At 39.2% G+C, this 22,648-nt stretch overlaps 1 protein-coding gene across 7 annotated transcripts in view; it reads right to left on the bottom strand.

Moving 5' to 3' along the window:
* Positions 1-22,648, bottom strand: part of AMPH (amphiphysin) — a 249,394-nt gene that overhangs the window by 9,680 nt on the left and 217,066 nt on the right. For all 7 annotated transcript variants that reach the window (XM_054559278.2, XM_054559280.2, XM_054559279.2 and 4 more), the window contains one exon: positions 603-812. In XM_054559278.2, coding sequence (XP_054415253.1) covers positions 603-812 — 210 coding nt within the window. The remainder of the gene's footprint in view (positions 1-602; positions 813-22,648) is intronic.

The following is a 22,648-nucleotide window of genomic DNA, read 5'->3' as shown; positions in this document are numbered from 1 at the left end:
CCCTCGCAGTGGTAGAGTATGTGGCTTTGTGGCCTCTCAATGCTGCTCTGCGGCAGTGCCAGGCAGGGCCCCCTCCCGCCTCATGCACCGACCTAATGGCCCTGGTCCCTTTGTTTCCCTTCTCAACGTGCCACCCAGTGGTGGGTTCTTGGTAAAAGGGGCCTGATGGTGAATTTGGGGCACTCTAATGATAATAATAACCACCAAACAATAATAAGAATAATAAGATCTGAATACTATTGAGTTCTCCCTGGGCTAAGTGCTCACTTCATCACATTCTCTTTCTCCCAGCTCCATTCTCATCCTTTTCACTGTCCTGCTTCATTCCTTTCTCCACGTCACCCCAGTTTCCCCTTCCCGTTTCCATGCTTAGGCCCAGTCAGCCACAGGCCCTGAGGGCCTGTATGCAACATTGCAATGCTGATACTGAGCAGCTGGGATTACTCTTTCTGAGAATCTGATAATAATGTTGTTTGGTAAAGTCACAAAATTGCTACAAATCTATTATACATCCAAAGAGTTATCACCATGAACCAACCAACAGAGCACCCAGCCCATGCTACTTCCCAGGAGCTCCCCTGGCTGCGACATGGGACACTCACCTGAGGCACTGTTGCTTCCAGCTCCTCTGCTTCAGGTTGGGCACTCTCTGCACCCTCAGTGGTTTCAGTTCCAATTTTGGCCTCCTCTAAACTTACTCCTTCCCCGGCAGGGACAGTGGGCTTCTCTGCCTCTGCTTCCTCTCCTGGGGCCCCCTCAGCTGCTGACACCAAGGTTCCAACAGCTGCATCAGTATCAGCTCCAGGTATGATCTGCAGGGCAGAAACCAAAAGGCCACGTCTGCATCTCCGTGGGCCTCTGCCAGGAGTCAAACTCAAGCCTACTTCTAATCTCTCCTCTGTGAAGGCTATTCAGATTTGGAACACTCTTTGCACTCCCAGGATTTAGGTACAGCAGAGTCTGCCATCTATTCATCAACACTCCGACTTCTGCTGAGCTCCCAACAATTCTACACTCCTCAGCTTTTCCTGCTGTCAGGTGTAGCAAATGGGATTAGAATGGAAGTGACATACACCATTCCAAAGACACGGCTTTTAAGGTGCGGGTGGTCCTCTCCACAAGCTATTTCCATTTTTATTGGCTGGAAGCAACAAATGAGGCCTTAGGGGAGTGAAAGAAATATAATTGAATCTCGGGACCTTAAACTCACCATGCCAAAGGAAAGCTAAGCTTGGGAACGGAGTCACATGAAAACGACCTTCCTTTTGCTCCCAAACACACAGCTGTAATTTCACATGCTTCCTTCATCTTATGTAACATGCAGAACTACAGAGCGTGAGATGAAGGCATGAGTGACTTTGTCCCCACTCCCTCTTTTCACATGTGAAATGTAGATTCACTGAGCGCTAATCAGAGCTTCACAAGAATGTGACACTTGCCTCATTGCCTACCCCCCACCTTTTTAAAAAAATTATTTCCTTCTTGCTTGCTATTTCCCCTTTAAATACTGAAGTTCTCAAAACTCTCTTCAGAAAAAGCACAGGTCACAGATCCTCCTTTGACTCGTGTTTGTTTTTCATGGGTGCATCCTTAACCTTGGCTAAATAAGCCTCTCCATGACTGAGACGTGCCTTGGTCACTTTTTGACTTACGTGGCACATCTGGGTCACGGGATGGAAGTGGCCTGGGCCAGAGAGAAAAGCCATATCAGAAAAGCATCCTCATCAAACAAAGTCAAAATTTAGAGAGATTGCATTTTAGTATAAACTTTCAAATCTTTGTGAGGAAGGTTCCAGAAGCCAAATCACTTTCACAGGAAAAAAAAAATACATAAGGAAGCTTTCTCAACGAAAACCCTCGAGAATGAAGGGGAAATCATTTTTGTAATCAAATATGCATGGTAATGCTCCAAATAGTTGTAGAGCTTGTTATAGGCAAAATGCCAAAATCATAGTCTAGGTCCAGTAAGGAGAAGTGAAATAGAAAAAAGTCAGAATTTTCTTTCTAAGGTAGAAACACAGAAGAAGAGTTTTAAGTACTATTTAAAATTTGAGATAATGAAATAAAGGAAGTGCAATCAGAAGTTTTAGTTTTGAACAAATGGGTTGGAGTCCAACTCTTTAAACAGGATTCTGACAACATCAGCTTGGCAGACTTGATTTGAGAGGTTCGCGTGAGAAAGACTATGGAAGAAGAATCTCAGGTTGATCTTATGTAATATATCCAGGACACATATTTCAAAAATGGCTCTTACTATCTGATGTGAATAGGATTACCTATTTTTTCCTTGTTGAATACATTCTACCCAGTTCAACATCTTAAGTTAGGAAGACCCTAATATTGCAAATATTAACTTTCAAACTCAGAAAACAGAAAAGGACAATGAAGGGTACTTCTGAGTGAGCATCAGAAATTGGAGATGAAGAACATGAACCACACACCTGCACTTATAACAAAGCAGTTTTAAAACGTTTCTGCTGGCTCAAAGGTACAGGTAATAGTTTAAATAAAAATGCCTGTTACAGAATATATACAGTAGATTTTTCTACAAGATAATATTTTATTTGGGAATGAAAAAGAAATGTTAACAGCTATACTACTCATTATATGTCCAAGTATTTACTCATATTCTTAGAAATTTATTTCCCTATCTTATGAGAATCTCCTATTATGAGGTTGTGGCTCTCCAACCAGGGTGTGCAATGATTTAAAATGCAATCCCTAGCCATGACATACTTCCTTCTTCCTGCCCTGTCATGAAAGTACATGTGACATGGTTTGGCTCTGTGTCCCCACCCAAATCTCATCTTGTAGGTCCCATAATTCCCATGTGTTGTAGGAGGGACTTGGTGGGAGATGATTGAATCATGGGGGTGGGTCTTTCCTGTGCTGTTCTCGTGATAGTGAATGGGTCTCACCAGATTTGATGGTTTTAAAAATGGGAGTTTCCCTGCACAAGCTCTGTTTTTGCCTGCTGCCATCCATGTAAGATGTGACTTGCTCCTCCTTGCTTTCTGCCATGATTGTGAGGCCTCCCCAGCTATGTGGAACTGTAAGTCCAATAAACCTCTTTCTTTTGCAAATTGCCCACTCTCAGGTATGTCTTTATCAGCAGCATGAAAACGGACTAATACAATATGGGTTCACAAAAGTAATGATTTCTCATGAATTATAACAGACACTTATTTAAAGTGAATTATAAATGCTGATCATTATTGAAGTGGGGTAACAAGTACATGAGGGTTTATATTTTGGCAAATGGCTGAAAATTCCTATAATAAAAAGTTTATTTTGAAATCGAATAGAATTTCATCACTGTTTTAAATAAGCACCAACCCTTTTATGGATGCTATTGTTACTGTTGTCAAGAGAATAGTAATCAGAACATAAATTAGTAGGGCATCTTAATCCTGAGAAGAACAAGGAGCAATTGCTCATAGCTTTATTGTTGGAGACATTAACAGGATTTCTCTAGGATACTAAGGACCTAATAAAGTTTCTTCTATGTTAAAAACTATACTGAAAGAAAATGTGCATGCAATAAACTTATGAGCTCAAATGTAGAAAATAAGTTGTGTCATGATTACAAGCTTATTCTCTCCATCTGTCTGGAAAATCACACCTATGAATATCCCACTAGTTTCAACAGCTTGGAAGCAGATGGACTCTATCTACATGCAGACGGTATGGACAAACAGAGCAGCAGACACCACCACTACACACACATGCAGCAGAGGCACTGCTACAGATGAAAAAGCAGACAGGATGTTATTCCATGGGCTACTCTCCCAAGTGATTATGCATAAATCCTTTTATACATATATGTTCCAACCACACATTATTACTAATTGGCTTTTAGTCTCAGTTGAATTGATACTACATCTCTGGGAGAGGATATATTTCCGTGACCTATAGATGGTGTTGCCACAGGTAATTTTTTAAACTTGTTCCATACAAACATAATGTTTATTATTAACCTGTAACTTATCTCTAGATATCTATCAATTTGGTTGTATAAGATTTTATCATCACTAAATATACATGTTATCACCTTTCCTTTGCTAGATAATTTAAGTAGGCAACAAAACTAGACTCCCATCTTTTGCCATATACAAAAATTAAATAAAAATGGATTAAAGACTTAAATCTAAGGCTTCAAACTATGAAACTACCAAAAGGAAACATTGGGAAAACTCTCTAGGACACTGGACTGGGCAAAGATTTCTTGAGTAATATCCCAAAAGCACAGGCACACAAAGCAAAAATGGACAAATGGGATTATGTCAAGTTGAAAAGCCTCTGCACTGCCAAGGGAACAATCAACAAAGACAACCTGCAGAATGGGAGAAAATATTTGCAAACTACCCATCTGACAAGGGATTAATAACCAGAATACATAAGGATCTCAAACAACTCTATAGGGAAAAAAATCTAATAATTCCAATTAAAAAATGGGCAAAAGATCTGAATAGACATTTCACAAAAGAAGACATAAATAGCAAACAAGTATGTGAAAAGGTGTTCAACCTCACTGATCATCAGAGAAATGCAAATCAAAACTACAATGAGATCTCATCTCACCTCAGTTAAAACAGCTTTTATCCAAAAGACAGGCAATAACAAATGCTGGCGAGGAAGTAGAGTAAAAAACCTCATATACTGTTGGTAGAAATGTAAATTAATGCAACTATTATGGTGAACAGTTTGGAGGTTCCTCAAAAAAAAAAACAAAACACAAAAACTAAAAGTAGAGATACCATATGATCCAGCAATCCCACTGCTATGTATATACTCAAAAAAAAAAAAGAGGAAATATATATATCAAGGAGGTGTCTGCACTCCCATGTTTATTGCAGCACTATTCACAATAGCCAAGATTTGGAAGCAACCTAAATGTCCATCAACAGATGAATGGATAAAGAAAATGTGATACATATATACAATGGAGTACTATTCAGCCATAGAAAACAATGAGATCTTGTCATTTGCAACAACATGGATGGAACTGGAGGTCATTATGTTAAGGGGAAAAAGCCAGGCACAGAAAGACAAACTTTGAATGTTCTTACTTATTTGTAGGTGCTAAAAATTAAAACAATTGAATTCATGGAGACAGAGAGTGGAAGGATGCTTACCAGAGGCTGGGAAGGGTAGTGAGGAAGTAGGGGGGATGGCTAATGGGCACAAACAATAGTTAGAAAGAATAAATAAGACCTAGTATTTCATAACACAAACAAGGTGACTACAGTCAACAATAACTTACTGTACATTTTAAAATAACTAAAAGAATATTACTGGATTATAATGCAAAAAAAAGGATAAATGCTTAAGGAGGTGATAGATATATTTACCCTGATGTAATTACTACACATTGTATATCTGTATCAAAATATCTCACGTACCTCATAAATAATACACCCCCTATGTACTCACAAAAGTTAAAAATAAACATAAAATAAAATAATAAAAAAAAGTATTAGCTGCTGTGACACCAACCACCAGCAGGTGGCGGCAAAAGGCTCTGCCTGACTGCTCCGACGTTCCTGACGTTGCAGGAGCAAATACCTCAGCCTCAGCACCTCAGCAATTTACCTGATTTCTGTCACATAAAAAAGAACTGCAGCATGCAGAAAACTAATTTTAAGAAGGATTAATAAATATCAGGAAAATACTGAAATTAACAATTCTGGCAAAGGTAAGGTGCTAAGGAATTGGCACTTTAGACTTTAAAGAGAAGCCAAACAATTTTAATGATCTACTTGGAAAACAAACACTTAACACTCCTACACCCTACCCTGAGTCCATTAGTAATGAATTCCCATTTCTCCAGCTGCTGTTTACTTAACACGTTGATTTTACAGAGCTTAAAAACTACATAAACAGAGAAGGATCATCCACTAACTGCGTATCCTCATAGCTTTCTGTTTCTGACACTGGTCTGATGATCAGGGGGCCTCAGTCCTCCCTTTACGTCTGGAATCCGGTCCAGATTTTTTGCTCTTACCAAAATATTTCCAATGCCGTATTTACTGACCACAAGAATAGAATAACATAAAAACACAATGGAAAACAGGAACCCATTTGTTCAGATTAGGTGTTAGCTGTAGATAAAATCAAGAAAAGAGTGAAAAAGTTTTCATCAATGAAAGTTATACCTCTTATTATTATTGTTGTTGTTATGCATTTCACTTTGTTAGCTATTTGTAGAGCTATAAAAGAAAAAAACATTTTATATGCTCTGCTTGCTACAGTACATGTTATACCTGCTAGGAAAAACCACAATGATAAATGACTACTATTTGCTTTTTAAAAAATGTTACTCAGGAAGACCAGAGGACTGAATCTGCTGAAAGTATTTCAAGCCTTTCATACCCAGTGCTATCAAATGTTTCTCTTAACTCTAAATGTTCAGAAAAACACAATTATCCTATCTTCTGCCCAACCTATACTATCTATTGGTCAAATATATTTATGGGGGAAACAGCTATTGCAAAGAGAGACTAAAAATGTTCTCCTTGACCTTGGGCACATATTTACCATATCCATGAGGTCTGTGAGGTGCAGAAACTAGGAGTATTGCTAACCCGCCTATCCATCACACAGAAATCACAGCGACCAGCACAGAACCTTCTGGAGAGAGTAGGTGGTGGTTCTCTGCACCATACATACCTCATTGCTTTCTTTTTTTCTTTCTTTTTCATTTTTGAAATGAAGTCTCACTTTTGTTGCCCAGGCTGGAGTGCAATGGTGCGATCTTGGTTCACTGCAACCTCCGCCTCCCAGGTTCAAGCGATTCTCCTGCCTTAGTCTCCCGAGTAGCTGGGATTACAGGCACCTGCCACCACACCCGGCTAATTTTTTTGTATTTTGAATGGAGACGGGGTTTCACCATGTTGGCCAGGCTGGTCTTGAACTCCTGACCTCAGGCGATCCACCTGCCTTGGCCTCCCAAAGTGGTGGGATTACAGGCGTGAGCCACCGTGCCCGGCCCCTCATTGCTTTCTAATCTTCTGCCTCAATCATCTCCTTAGTGGAAAGCCATATAATTATGGCATTCATGCCAGGGTCCTCTAAACACCAGTTTAAATTTGCTTTAGCAAAATTTTCTGGAAATGTAATGACATGAAAGAAATGCAACAATAGCCTAGGTTATCAATCATGTGTGAAATAGGGAAACACAACTGGGTGACAGAAACTAGCCAGTCCTGCTATGAGACGGTGCTGTGAAAGCAGGTCAACAAGGACCACGACCCCCAAACATGTCGGAGTAGTGATAGGCTCAAGAGAACTTGTCGTCTCTGAGGTTTATGTCATGCATTCATACATTCATTCACTCATTTGTTTATTTGCTTGTTTTCTTTGTAATATTAGCTCTGAACAATGCCTGACAGTAGTTTGTCAGTCACGCAACTGGTCAGGATGAGACAACTGAAGATACTTTGATTCTCCTTCTGCCCAGCATGAAATTCCATACTTATTTATAAAGTTGGTTATTGTAACTGATCATAGGCATTTTTCTAATAAAGCAATTAGAAAATTTTTTTCTAACAAATTTTAAAATAATAAAAGAAATAATTTATGGTAACATTTTGATATATTCAGTTGTATTCATTTTCTAATCATACAAGCGTTTATTTATTTTACAAAACATGAGTCATGTTTCTTAGAAAAGTTATAGCAATGGATATATAATACTTTATTGCTTATTCTATTTAACAAGTTATTTAACAGTTCTATTAGCATTAAACACTAGTTGGTTTCATTTTTAAATGTTACTCTAACACTGTGAGAAAGATCTTTGGTTTGTAATCCAACAATTATTAGGTTACACATTTCAGTAATTTAAATACTAAACATTGCTCTCTTTATTTCTTTATGATGTTTCCATTAAACATGTTTTTGGGGTTTCTGCTCAACATTACAAGAAATTTAAAAAAAATTTCAAAAACATAGAATCATACAATGAACTTTCAAGTGCCCACCACCTAGGATCTTCAATAGACATGTCACCATATTTGCTTTATCACGTCTTCCCACCTATCTGCCTTGATTTGAGTCATCTTTCAGTCATTTGCAATATATCTTCATAAAATGCTTTTTAGGAATTCTATGGAAAGTCTCCAGCACCTTATGTAATTGGTAATGTCTTTCTGCTGCTTTCCTACATGACCAACAATTGACTTGGGGTAGAATTACTATATTGTGTTTCTTTGTGCTCAAAATCTGTATGTTGTTCTAATAGCTTCTGACCTTTAGTATTGATATGGATAAGTCAGAGAACAACCTAATTGTTGTTCATTTGTAGTGCTTTCTTATTTCCAACCTAGATGCTTGCAGAACTTTTTTTTAAACTTTAAACTCAAATATTTAAAAGAATACATTTCAATGTAGTCTCTCCCCATTAAGTTTGCTTTTTTTGGTGATTTCTTATGATCCATATGGAGGAATTCCATCAACTAGGAAAACTGCAGTTTGAGCATGTTTTTTTCTATTATACTGGCCACTTCTGCTTCTGTAACATTCTTATAGTCTCTTCTTCAGGATGAACTTCTACCCATGAGCTGTATCTTCACTCCTTGGCCCCTAAATCCATCACCTTTGCTTGTGCTTCTCTTTATGTGTTGGAAGAACTCCAGCTTGTCCTCATATCACTAAATCGATTCTCTATGGTGTTGCTTCTTGTCTTTACCACAACTCGTGCAAATTTTAATTCTAATATTACATTCCTCCCCTTAAAATCTTTTCTCATGTTATTGAGTTCCCTTTTCATCTGCCTTTCAAAGTGACTTTCTTTTCTTCTTAATATGGTTGCCTTATCATCTCACCCTTCATGTTTTGTTTCACCTATCGAGGTCATCTTGAGTTTTACTGACAACAAAAAGGAAGGCAATTTTCAAATTTTGTCTTTGTATGTCAGGTAATTTTTGTTATTGTTGCATGTTCTCTAAAGAAACTTTTAACTCTGGCATGCAATCATTATTTTTTCTTTTGTATCGCTCTATAGGTGTTTGGTAATCTAAAAATGTATTTATTTGCTTAGTTTTCTCAAATCAGGAGAAATCTCTATAGGCTTGATGTTTACAGTAGATGTGGAAACATTTTCTTTGTTCCATTTTACTCACTATCTGGGGACTCTTAGATATCCTTTTCAGAACAGGAGCTGGAGAGGGATTTATCAAGTCTTTACACAGAATCACCTGTTTTGAATCCCCCAGATATATGTGTCAAAGGATATACTTCTGTGAGAGTAGCAGCAGGCCCCAAATGGCCTGGATGCTTCAGAAAGGAATCCCATACTCATGGCAGGGTAGATGCGAGTTGTCTCTGATCGAGGGTGGAGATGGATGACACTCTCAGATATTTTCCCTTGCCTGGCTCAGGTATTATGCTTCAAGGATCCATTTATACTTTGTTTTATAGAAAATTATCTTGGGTTTAGCTAACATTTCTAGAATATACTTTTGAAATGTTGACTTTCTTTTTCTATATGCTGGGTTTTTTTCTTTAAGAGTAAAATCATTAAAATGAAAACAAAAAAACTAGTAATAGTGAATCTGATTTTTTGAGTGATTTTTAAGTGTTTTCAGCTTTCTTGTGAATCTTTATTTACACATCCCAATGATAAATTTCATTTTTTTAAAAAAATGCTTCAAGGTTTTTTGTTGTTTTTTTTTTTTTTCCAAGATGGCTGACTGGAGACATCAGATGCCAGTTCTCTTCAGAAAGGGGATCAAAGTTACAGATGAGTGGCCATGATCTGAATGGAAAGCTGAGAGAAGAGAGCCAGGGCCTGTTGGAGTTCCCATGGAAATAAGCTGGGGTGTAGAAAAAGGAAAGCTACAAGAGTCTGGCAGAGACTGACTCTTAAGGAACTTAGAATTCGGCAGAAAGGGTAGGTGGGGGTGCTTCTCTATTCCCCTCCCTTCTGTGACAAACTGCTGACCACTAAATTGTCAGAGAGTACCTCTGCCCTTGCGACCTTGGGCAATGCTGTTGGTGGCAATCTGAGAACTTCCTGAGGACAGAGAAGTGGTGGCCCGCTCCTCCAGGTGCACTTGCACTCCCCGCAGGCCTGCGCTGAAATGGCAGGTGCCATACCGGCTGTGCACCCAGTGTAGGTCACTGCCCGCCTGAGGAACCTCAGCCTTTGTGCAACTGTGTCACCAGACCCCCTGCAAACATACCTCAGAACCCACTCTGACTTGGCAATGATAGGGGACTGATAGGGAGGATGCTGGGAAGCTCTGGGTACTCCAGAGAGCTAGCTCTTGGCAGAGGCCGCCCTGAGGGAAGGGGGAATACGGCCTGCCAAAGTGCCCCTTGGAACAAACGAAGTGCAGGCATGGTGCTGATTTCTGAAAGGGGTAGCACCAGTGGCTGGGAAAGATCATGGAAAAGAGGTCATTTCCCACCTCCCCCACCCACCATTGTGGATGCAGAGCAGACTTTCCCTGCTGGGGGCTTGGGCAAGTGCACTTGGAGAAAGCCTTTTCAGTGCATTTCCAGATGGCCACACTCCCAGTAAAAGTGAGCCTATGCCATTTGGGTTTGCACAAAGGGCAGAGCCCATCTTCCCCTCCCTAAACAGAGTGGGCAGCAAGGTGGCAACAGAGGACAGACAAGTCACAGAGCTGTCTGCTCTGGACTGGGGGAAGAAGCTCTGCCCCAAGGCCATTTTGCTGATAGCCACCAGAGAGGTCCTTTCACAGACCTCAGTCACACTGCAGACTGGAGTCAAAGGACAGCATCTATGTGAACTGAAGGTCACGAGTCCTGCAACAGGAAAGTGAATCACATTTCTGCCTATCTAGGATGAGAAGCTGCTGCAGCCCCCTAACCCTTATCCCCAAGAGCTCAGCACATCCTCCTCCTGTCACCCTTGTCACGGCAGGTGCCTCCATTCATCATCCAGACCCAAGGGTAAGCCAGCTCTCATCCTTAGGTGCCACCTACTGGACTGGAGACTGAAGACCAAATAAAAAACCTGCTGCAGAAGGGCATAGTATTAATGTATGAGATAAACTTGAGACCTCCACACTCCCAGCCCCACAGAAGACAGTGTATCAGCTCATATACCCAATATACTGCTACAACAAGCAGCATTTGAGAAAGCCACCACACAAGAGATATCCGTAACCAAGGAACTCATGTAGAGCCTTGGCCTCCTGAAAGCACCTAGAAACAAAGCCAAACAATCATATACAACAAACCCCACAGCCATATCCTCAAGGGAAAAAAGAGTAAAAATTTAAATGTCCCATCCAAAGGATGACTAATTTAAAAATAAGAAGTGACAGCTTCTTCACATGAGAAAGAATCAGCAGAAGAACTCTGGCAATACAAAAAGACAGAGTGTTTTGACACCTTCAAAGGAGTGCAGTATGTTCCCTCAAACATATTTGAGGGAATGATTCAGAAAAGTTTTCCTGATCTTGATAGAGAAGTATTTATTCAGATACAAAAAATTCAGGGAACATCTGGGAGGTACTATATGAGATTAACATCATCAAAAAATATAATCAACAGAGTATCCAAGATCAACACTAATGAAAAAATCTCAAAGGCAGCTAGGGAGAAGTGTCAAATTTACCTGCAAAGGAAATTCCAACAGACTAACAGTCGACTTCTCAGCAGAAACCTTATGAGCCAGAAGAGATTCGGGGCCTATTTTTAGCCCTCTTAAAGAAAAAAAATGCCAGCCAAGAATTTTATATCTTGTCAAGCTAAGCTTCATAAACGAAGGAGAAATAAAGTCTTTCCCAGACAAACAAATGCTAAAAGAAATCGTCACCACTAGACTGGTCATACAAGAAATGCTGAAAGGAGTTCTAAACATGGAAGGGGAAGGATGGTACCACCACAAAAGCACACATAAGTACAAAGTTCACACATCCTATAAAGCAATTACACAACTGAGATTATAATGCAACTAGCTGATAACACTATGATAGGAACAAAACCTCACATGTCAATATTAAACTTGAGTATAAATAGCCTTAATGTTCCACTTATAGATTGGAAAATTGGATTAAAAAAACAAAACCCAACCATCTGCTGCATACAAGACACCCATCTAACATGTAATGACACCCACAGGCTCCAAGTAAAGGGGTTGGAAATGATATATGATGCAACTGGAAACAAAAAGAGCAGGAGTTGCTATCCTTATATCAGATAAAACAGACTTTAAGCCAATAACATTAAAAAGAAAGACAAAGACAGCATTATATCATAACAAGAGTTCAATTCAATAAGATTTAACTATCCTATACATATATATATAGATATAGAGAGAGATATATACACATCTAACACCAGACCACCCAGATTTATAAAACAAATGCTACTAGACCTGAGAAAAGAGATAGTCGTCACTACAATAGTAATGGAGGACTTCAATACCCCACTGATAGCATCAGACTGATCACCAAGGCAGAAAACGAACACAGAAACTCTGGACATAAATGTACTTCTGACCAAATGGACTTAATAGACATCTATAGAACATTCCACCCAACAACTGCAGAATATACAATTTTTTATCTGCACATGGAACATTCTCCAAAATCAACCATATGCTTAGCCATAAAGCAAGTCTCAATAAATTCAAAGCCCTGAAATCATACCAAGCATCTTCTCAGACCACAGTGGAATAAAATTAGAAATAAATACCAGGAGAAACTCTACAAACCACACAAATACTTGGGAATTAAACAACTTGCTCCTGAATAACTTTTGGGTAAATAAGAAATTAAGGTAAAAATAAAAAAAATAGAAACAAATGAAAATAGAGACACAACATATCAAAACTTCTGGGATACAGCAAAAGCAATGTTAAGAGGAAAGTTTATACTGTTAAATACTTACATCAAAAAGATATAAAGATCTCAAATTAACAATCTAATGTCACACCTCAAGGAACTAGAAAAATAAGAACAAACCAAACCTAAAGCTAGCAGAAAAAAAGACATAACAAAGATTAGAGTGGAACTAAATGAAATTGAAAATTTAAAAAAATCTTACAAAGGATCAACAAAACAGAAAGCTGGTTATTTAAAAGGATAAATAAAATTTATAGACTGCCATAATAATTAATATTAGGTGTCAACTTGACTGGATTGAGGGATGCCTAGATGGTTGGTGAAGTATTGTTTCTAGGTATGTCTGTGAGGTTGGTGCCAGAGGAGACTGACATTTGAGTCAGTGGACTGGGAGAGGAAGACCCCTCCTCAATGTGAATGGGCACCATCCAACCAGCTGCTAGAGTGGCTGGAACACCAAGTAGAAGAGGGGGGAATAAGCTTGCTTGCTCTGAGTCTTGTCTCTCTCTCTCGTGCTGGATGCCTGCTTTCTCTCCTACTGCCCAAAACTCAAGGTTTTGGGACTTACACCAGTGGCCTCCTGGGGGCTCTCAGGCCTTTGGCGTCACACAGAGCTGCATTGTCAGCTTCCCTGGTTTGAAGCTTTCAGACTTAGGCTGAGCCTTGCTACTGGTTTTTCTCTATCCCCAGCTTGCAGATGGCCAATCGTGGGACTTTGCCTTGTAATTGCATAAGCCAATTTTCCCTAATAGATTCCTCTCTCTCTCTCTCTCTCTCTCTCTCTCCCTATATATATATATATATATAGACATAGATAGATAGCTATAGAGATATATCTATCTATAGCTATCTATCTAGCATCCAGCAATTACTCTCTCTCTATCTATCTATAGATAGATATAGAGATATATCTCTATCTATCTATCTATCTATCTATAGAGAGAGATAGAGAGACAGAGAGAGAGGAGTCTATTAGGGAAAATCTCTCTCTCTCTCTCTTTCTCTCTATAAAAGTGAGAACAACACATGTTCTCACTTTTGAGTAGAAACTAACCAGCGGATACACATGGACATAAAGATGGAAATAATAGGCACTGGAGCTCCAAAAGTGGAGACGGAGAGAAGGCTGAAGGTTGGAAAATTATCTATTGGGTATAAAGTTCACTATTTGGGTGATGGGTTTAACAGAAGCCCAAATCTTACCATTGCACAACAAAACCATATAATAAACCTGCACATATATCCTCTGGATCTAAAATAAAATTTAAAAATTTTAAATTAAAAAAAATTTAAAAATTAAATATATACTAAGGTAAATTATACAAGTCATAAGTACAGAATAAAGACATATATATTTTAAATTTTAGCCAAATGATATTCTTCCATGGCTATGGAACACTTTATACTACAGTTAGAGAACAGCCATCTTCCTGGCATTTGCTCTTACAGAGACATTTGACTACAGGAGCACTGAATTCAAGGCTTACCGATTTACCCCAAAGATGGAGAATAATAATTCCGATTCTGATTCATAAGCAGGTTTCTGCTTGACAGTTTTGATACATGCACATTCTGTAGACTGTGGGGGAAGTGGACATTTATCATGAATTTACAATTTTCCAGACTCTATCTCAGGTGGTTTACATTTATTATACATTATTCTTCCAACAACCCTATTAAATATTCCCCCATTTTCAAGAAAAATTAACTAGTACTTCAAGTTTAAGTAACTCACCTAGTCAGTAAACAAGGACTGAAACAGTTTGTCTAACTCTAAATTCTGTGTTTTCTCACACCATCCCATAACCAAGAAGACCACACACCTCTCAAGTAAGGGAGTTCCACAGAAATTCTGAGACCTCCTAAATAACCTTTGGTTCCCAAGTGATGTTTGACAAAGAATGTGAGTGTATTCTTATAAACAGTTGATACATTCACTTAAATTGTTGGAATGCTACTCTTTAAAGTGAGATGCATAGATTATAAATTTTTTTCTTTATTCATGTACACATATTATCTGGGCACCAAAGCAAACATATCACAAAATCCCTCTTAATCAACAGCAAATTATACAATAAAAAGATATCAAGAAGAGTTTGGTTTGATAGAATTTCTCTACATTACTTAGGCCGGGCGCAGTGGCTCACGCTTGTAATCCCAGCACTTCGGGAGGCCGAGGTGGGCGGGTCACGAGGTCAGGAGATCGAGACCATCCTGGCTAACATGGTCAAACCCCGTCTCTACTAAAGATACAAAAAATTAGCCGGGCGTGGTGATGGGTGCCTGTAGTCCCAGCTACTCAGAGAGGCTGAGGCAGGGGAATGGCATGAACCTGGGAGGTGGAGCTTGCAGTGAGCCGAGATTGTGCCACTGCACTCCAGCCCAGGTGACAGAGCAAGACTCCATCTCAAAAAAAAAAAAAGAATTTCTCTACATTACTTTTGCCTACATTATTATTCTACATTATTTTGTCCTGTATTTGTCCTATAGATTTCATTTTTGTCCTGTAGATTTCATCATTAAGTTACGTACAGGCTGGAAAAGTGGAAAAGACCAGTTGATCCATTGCACTACAGAACTACAACTGAGAACATTTAGAAGTTTCATTGATAGCTATGTCCACAAGTTAGAGATTAATCTGATCCCATGGCTGGAAGGACCACAGGGCCCAATGTTCTCATTTTAGAAAGGAGGAACTATTATAAAGTAGAAGCAGCACTAGAGATAGACTAGAGATTGGGTTTCAGTTTTGACTCTTCCACTAATTTGCTGTGGAGCTGGAGGAAGTCCCTTTGGGCCTAGTTGTGTAAACTCATGGGGAAAAGTAACAAAGGAGGATAAATACAGCGGGAATCCTGGCTGCAGGGCACCATTGTCTTTTCTTGCCCATCTCTCATTCTAGATCCAACTTGAGCTCTTGACTTGTCTGAAGATCCTTGGCATTTTAATGAAAATACAGCATTTTCTTCAGAATCCATTTTAAAGAAAAGCCCAAGAGGTAGGTAGGGTATCCAGATCCTCACTATGGCCCCAAATAGAAGATGACTGGATTATGGCACAGGCTGGTGACTGGTAAATCTCTTCACATGAACTATATTTAAAACAATGTGGGTCATAATTTTCCTTCGGTGTGACTGTAGGGGCAAGCTCTCTCCATGGTACCCCGGGTCCCTAGTAGCGTTCCTTTCAAAGCTGGCACTTGATATCGCAAATTTCATTTGACACATTTATGTGCTTTTTTTCTAATAAAGGAGTTTAGTGGTGTCCCCCTCACAACCTTCAGCTCAATCATCTTTTTCAATCTGCTCTCCTGGTATTGCCTGCAGTCCCATCATGAACCCTCAGCAGCTGGGTGCCAGAGCAACTCAACTGCAGGCAGCACTGTTGCCATGGCAATGTCTGTTAGAACTAGCTCCATCACTTTCTTTAAAAATTAAAGTCTTCTACAGAGATCTCAAAGTTAATGAATTTTTGGTTAATTTGGCCTTTAAGTTTGTGTCAGAATATCCAATAATAATACAGACCAGTAGTTAAAGTTTTAATTAGTGATTTATCTGCAACGTGTAGGGGAGAAGTGGATAGGAAAAGGGGACTTATCTTTTAATGCAAACGTAAATACCATGTATTGTTCTCTCTCAGAGATGAGGAGATAAGCACATACTAGTTTTTGGAGCAGCCACCATGGACAGCTTCAATGGTGATTGCAAATAGTGTCTTAAAGAGGTTGCTTAAGGAAGACACATTTACGGTACAATAAGCATTTTTCTGTGGCTGGCTATGGCATCTTTGAATGATATGTAAGGTGCCTGCTGTTACAGCTCAAACTGCCTTCTCCTAAGCAGGCCCAGGCTCAGGTTGGCAGAAGGCAGAGGGAAGGCTGCCAGACACACCCAGAGACTAGACTGAGAAACAGTGATCTGCAAATCACCTGAATGTCATTACACTTTGTTGGCAAAACTCCCAAACCTGACCCTGTCAAGCACGACATATATCTCACCGTGCAACCTGGGACCCAACCCAGTTGGCAGTGTGGGGCCTGAAGCTTGAGGAGGGGTAAGCAGCTGAAAGTCGCACTTGGAAAGCCTGACTGCCAACCTATGAGTTCACAGCCTTTGAACTGGCCATGGCATTAGTAAGTAAAAGCCACTCCACAATATGTCATCCCGATGGCCTAGCAAGCAGAGGCTGGAAAAAAGCCATAAACACAGGGTGCTCTTGTTACTACAAGGAATTGTCACTACAAGGAATTTTTAAAGTAATACATTTTGATTTTGGGGAGCAGGAAGAGGTTATCATGTACAACCCTCTTAAAGGAGGAATGAGAAAACTGGCACAGAGGGTAAAATTATTTCCCTAAGGCCACCTCACTGGTTGACCATGCAGTCAGTTCCTCATATTCCTAATTCAAGATCTTTCAAATACATCCCCTTTGAAATTTGCTTTGCAGCCAAAGAAAAAGTGTAGGATTAGGACACACATTACCTCTGAGAAGATCAAGGTTGAGGCTGCACAGAGTTTCTGTTTCATTTCAACTCCTCAGCCACAAACCAGGAACATCCATCAAGTCTAAGCATTCGTTGTGGGAAGTCTTTGTGTCAGCTTGGACCCTAAGTTGTGACCCTAACGGCTTTAGTTAGATGTGATATGAGATGTGTTGATAAATACATTTTTATAAAACCTGCTCTTTTTAAAAGCATCTGGAGTAGTCAGGAGATAGACAGCTATGGATTAAAATACCAGGATTTGAATCACATGTCACTACTTTCTAGGTGTGCGATCTTGGTTAATCAATTAATCTCTCTGTGTCCATTTTCTTAATCCGTAAAATGGGAGTCCTGATGCCTAAATAATCCTATTTCACGGGACTGCTGTGAGAGAATGCGTAACAATGCTAGTGCTCCCTAGTATCTCTTATCACAGTATGGCCTTCTTTACTATCACCTTACTCTCTTTGATCATACTCCTTCACTTCAGGACACACACAGTAGTCCTCAAAGGCAGTATCTGAGCTGCTTGAGCACCGATGCTGGAACACAAGGCAACTTGCTGGGGAAAAGGAAGGGATCTCTGATCTCAAATCAAGCACTTTTTCCTGATCATGTTTAAGGTCCAGCTCATGTCTATGGAGGGCTAGCAGGAGGGATTCATCCAAGGGCCTTTCTATCCTGGAGGTGAGGGATGGACAGAACAGTAACATGGCAAGAAGTGAATGAGAACTCAGCACACATGGTCTAGGGGGTTGGGTCCATATTATCCATGGACTAAACAAATCCCAACACTGTCACCGGTAGGGGAAGAGGGGTGAGCCAGTAAGTAGAACACATCTGTAAGGCTCTTGTAGGTCTAAATTCTGATTTCTGGGGTGGGACTGGGCTTCATATTGGGGTGGGGCTTTATTATCTCAACAGAGTTGTCTTTTTAACATCTGAATGGGTCTGGTCTTACATAGGCTACCCAATTATGTTGATGACCAGGAATGGTTTCAGTGAGGGATTATGAATTGGGCCCAATACATATTCAGAAGAGAGAATAAGAGTTTCTTATCCTGAAGCTAATGATAACTAGTCATATTAAATATATCAAGCTAAAGCTCTAGATTTAGTATGTGACAAAAGGTATACACCAAGGCAGACACAAAACCATCTTATAATCATGTGTTGTATGATTCCATTTATATCAGCTCTCTAGAATAGATAAATCCATAGCAGATTGGCAGGTAACAAGGGCCTGGGGAGGGGAAGATGGGAGTCACTGCTTAATGGCTATGGGGCTGGATTTGAGGTGATGAAAATGTTTTGGAACGAGATAGAGGTGATGATTGTACAACACTGTGAATGTACTAAGTGCCACTTAATTGTCACTTGAAAATGGTTAATTTTATTTTATGTGAATTTCACCTCAGAAGAAAAGTACATGACAAAAGTAATACTTAAAAGTCACTGGGCATCTATCACCTAAAAATGGTTCCTCAATAGTGGAAGAACAACCTGAATCCTGAGTTAATGTTCACATAGAGTTATAACAACACTCTGAATAAACAATGACATTTATTAAAAAGTCTCACTTGGCCCTGTTTGAGATGGGGCTTTGGAAATCACACTCCAGAAGGCAGGGAAGATGGTGTGTGTATGCCGCTACTAGCAGTTGGTAGGTGGTTAATGAATACTTAATATCAGCCACATCTCAAAACAGCAGTGGCCCCATATTTCAGAGATGGCCACCTACAAACCCAGATCAACCTGCTCTGTGAGGTTGGGGGAACTGATCACTGTGTTGTTACTTTCATTTTACTCTTGGCTAATTTTATCTCTTCCCTATGACTTCCTGCAAAGACAGAGAGAAAGATCTAGGTTCAGTTACTTGTATCAGATTTGGATGTATCATGTTTGTAGATCATCTGCCCTTCTTTTTCCTTCTACAACCACATTGAAGGAGGACGCAGCTGAGAGGGCACTGCCAGTTCTCTGAATACTCATATCTCCTGGGCAATGAAGATAGAAAAATTCCCTATTCATTCACTGAGTATGAAGGTGCCTAGAAAAGGGAAAGTCTTCTTAGAGAGGACAAAGAATTTTGATGGGACACAGCTTGTTTGGGAACCACATGGAAATTTGTGTTGATGGAGATCTAACAGGGACTGGGTCCCTTGCCATTTCTGACATGAGGCAACACTGGAAAAGGGGGCTGTTATTCTTTGCCTCTGCTGCTTTCTCCTCCCCAGAGTACATATTTCACCTGCTTCTGCTTATTTGCTTCTCACCAATTTTTCATGATGATGATAACAATAATGATATCACCAAACTGTCATTAACCAATAACCTCTGCATGACAGATGCTGAAACTGACAACATGTATTATTTCTAAGCCCTCATAGGAAACTTTTAAGGTGATTATTATTAACTCCATTTTATATTTGAGGTAAGTGGGGCTTAGGTGTCACAGAGCTGTGGGGCAGAATGAAAAAATTGACATTGCTTTTGATCATAATAACTGGCTTGCTTTTCCTAAATATAAAAAAGCCAAAGTATCTGAATGAAAAAAAAAGAGAATGAAAATGACCATATACATATTTGTACTTTAAGAAATCAAACTGCAGCCCCTTTAAGGACCCCAAGACTACAGTGTCAACCAACTAACAAATCAATGACTTAGAATTTGATGGGTATGGATTATGCACTCTGCTGTGTGCTTGGTATCATGAACAAGAGAGAAACAGACACGTGTTTGGTTTGAGGGGCATTTAAAATGTAACTATTTGCTAATGGGAATACAGTCAAACTCAGAAAATAACCAATTCTGGGATGTTTTCTTTCTAAGAAAGGTAAACAGGAACATCCATCTCCAAGGTTCTCATAAAAAAAAGAAAAATATATACATATGTATGTTTCTTGACATCTTAAAGCATGCTTCAGTGTGAGCACTTGGAGTTGGAAGATCATTCTATGTTAATAAAGGCAGACAATAATTCAAGCTTCCTGGCTTCCTCTGATCTTCAATGTCTTCTTCTGACATACTGGGAGATCACATCTAGAGGCACAGGGGAAACGCTAGCTCTCATGTTTACTCTGCAAAAGGAGAAAACCCAAATGCTGTTTCTCATGAACATGAGTGTCACTGAAGGACACCTCAACCTCCGTGTAACGTGCATCTCAACCACCAGTCTGTGGAAACTAGGAGGCAGGAGCCATATCTATTTACCACATCCCTGTATTCTCCAGATCCAGAACAGAGCCTGACACCTACAGAGGACTCAAATATATCTGTCAACTGAGTAAAAGAGGAAGTGAGCACATGCATTCTGTTCAGACAGAAATATTCTAGCAAGATGAAGTTGATAGACTATAGTCTGGCAATTCTGATATGTATATATTTGTTGGTTTAAATTGGTCTTGACAAGTTAAGTGGTAAAATTTTTAAAAAACAAAACACAGCAAAAACCAAAGTTGTCCCCAGAATAATGGGTCAATAATGTTTCATAATCCAGGATTCCCCAACAATTCTAAAAATGTCTTTACCACAGTCTTCCTTACATTTATATGTTCTAAAAACTATGCTAACTCTAAATTTAATTACATGGCATTATTTTGAAAAAATAATAGGCAAAAAGAACACTGGTATAATTCACATCATTTAAGCAAAATACAGGCACTGACAGAAATTTAGAGAAAATTAGAAGGGGCCTCTTTAGAAAAAAATGGAATAAATGTGGGTAAAAATCTAACCATAATTAATTGTAACCAAATAATACATTATGAATTGGCTCTGTGCTCATCTTTACCTGCTTTGCAACCTCATTCTCTAACATATATTGAAACGAATATTGAAATCATATTGAATTTTTTTTTTTTTGAGACAGAGTCTCACTCTGTCACCCTGGTTGGAGTGCAGTGGTTAAGATCTCAGCTCACTGCAACCTCTGCCTCCTGGGTTCAAGCGATTCTCCTGCCTCAGCCTCCCAAGTAGCTGGGATTACAGGCACCTGCCATCATGCCAGGCTAATTTTTGTATTTTTGTAGAGATGGGGTTTCACCATGTTGGCCAGGCTGGTCTTGAACTCCTGACCTCATGTGATTTGCCCACCTTGCCCTCCCAAAGTGCTGGGATTACAGGCGTGAGCCACCGCATCTGGCCCCAAATCATTTTTTTCTAACAAATATTTTCATTATTTACATAACATAGAAACATCTGGAAAAGGAAAGATAAGAGTGTTGTTTTTTTAAATGCATCCTGTAGACATACTAGTAAAATTTGATGTTGGGAAAAACTGAAGACAATACTAGCTATATGAGAAATAAAACAGCAAACAAAAATGTAATAATTAAACTTTTCTTAAAAGCCCTAGGTTTCTTTCGGAAACACCATTAATATTTCCCATGTTTGAAATTATACTTGCCTCTTTAAAAAAAAAAACAAAAACAGAACAATCACAAACTTCATCTCAGATGAAATGCATTCTGTCAAAACCTGAACTAACAATTATGGTAGCATTTCAGCAGTGAAAGGGATTAGCTCAAAAGGTCATGTCAACTCAACGCTGACTGACGACAACCACAGCCAGCCAATTAATTAATGCTAGGGACACAATGTGGATTTTTGTTTTTACAATTAAATACCACATATCTAGCAACCTAATAGACCTTTCTCCAGAGAAATATAACCCTAATATTATGTTAGATTATTATGACCAGAAGGAAGAAGCTATAAATCTACTTTGGGAAACAAAAATACATTTTATCTGATTCTATTTTCCTAAGGAGAAGGGAGAATGAGGAGAAAAACTGATTTCATCCAAGTATGTCCATGTTAAAAACACGAAAGGCAGCCACTACTGATGACCATTAGGCAAACTGAACTGCTGTAAATTGTCTCCTCTTAGTTAACACTGTTACTATTATTTTTCAGTCCATATGGAGAAATGAACTTGAATTTTTTCTCTGTGGAAAGCGTGGATCACACTGTGAGCTCTGCACGTATGATTCTTGTATCACCTGTGGATCTCAGGAAGTGCCTGAATCCTTCATTAGACTGTAAATTGCCTTATATTTTACAAGGAATCAAAATTTTTGATTCTCTACAGTTCACCTATGAGCTTCAGGAGAAAAGGTATTTTCAGAATGAAGCATTCTTCCAAATAGCTGCTTACCCAACATGAGGGAAGCTGGTTTGAGTGATGGTTGGTGCCTGTGCCACAGGGTGTTGAATATTTTTCATATTACCCTTAGTTTAAATGATTATCAAACATATGCATATATATATAGTAGCTATTACATAGTAGGTACTTAATAATTGGTGGCCACTAATATTGTCCACTGGAAAATCATAAACCT

The sequence above is a fragment of the Pongo abelii genome, chromosome 6 (genome assembly GCF_028885655.2).
Source record: "Pongo abelii isolate AG06213 chromosome 6, NHGRI_mPonAbe1-v2.0_pri, whole genome shotgun sequence".
NCBI lineage: Eukaryota > Metazoa > Chordata > Mammalia > Primates > Hominidae > Pongo > Pongo abelii.
The sequence above is the reverse complement of the archived record's forward strand: the minus strand, read 5'-3'. Positions and strand labels throughout refer to the sequence as shown.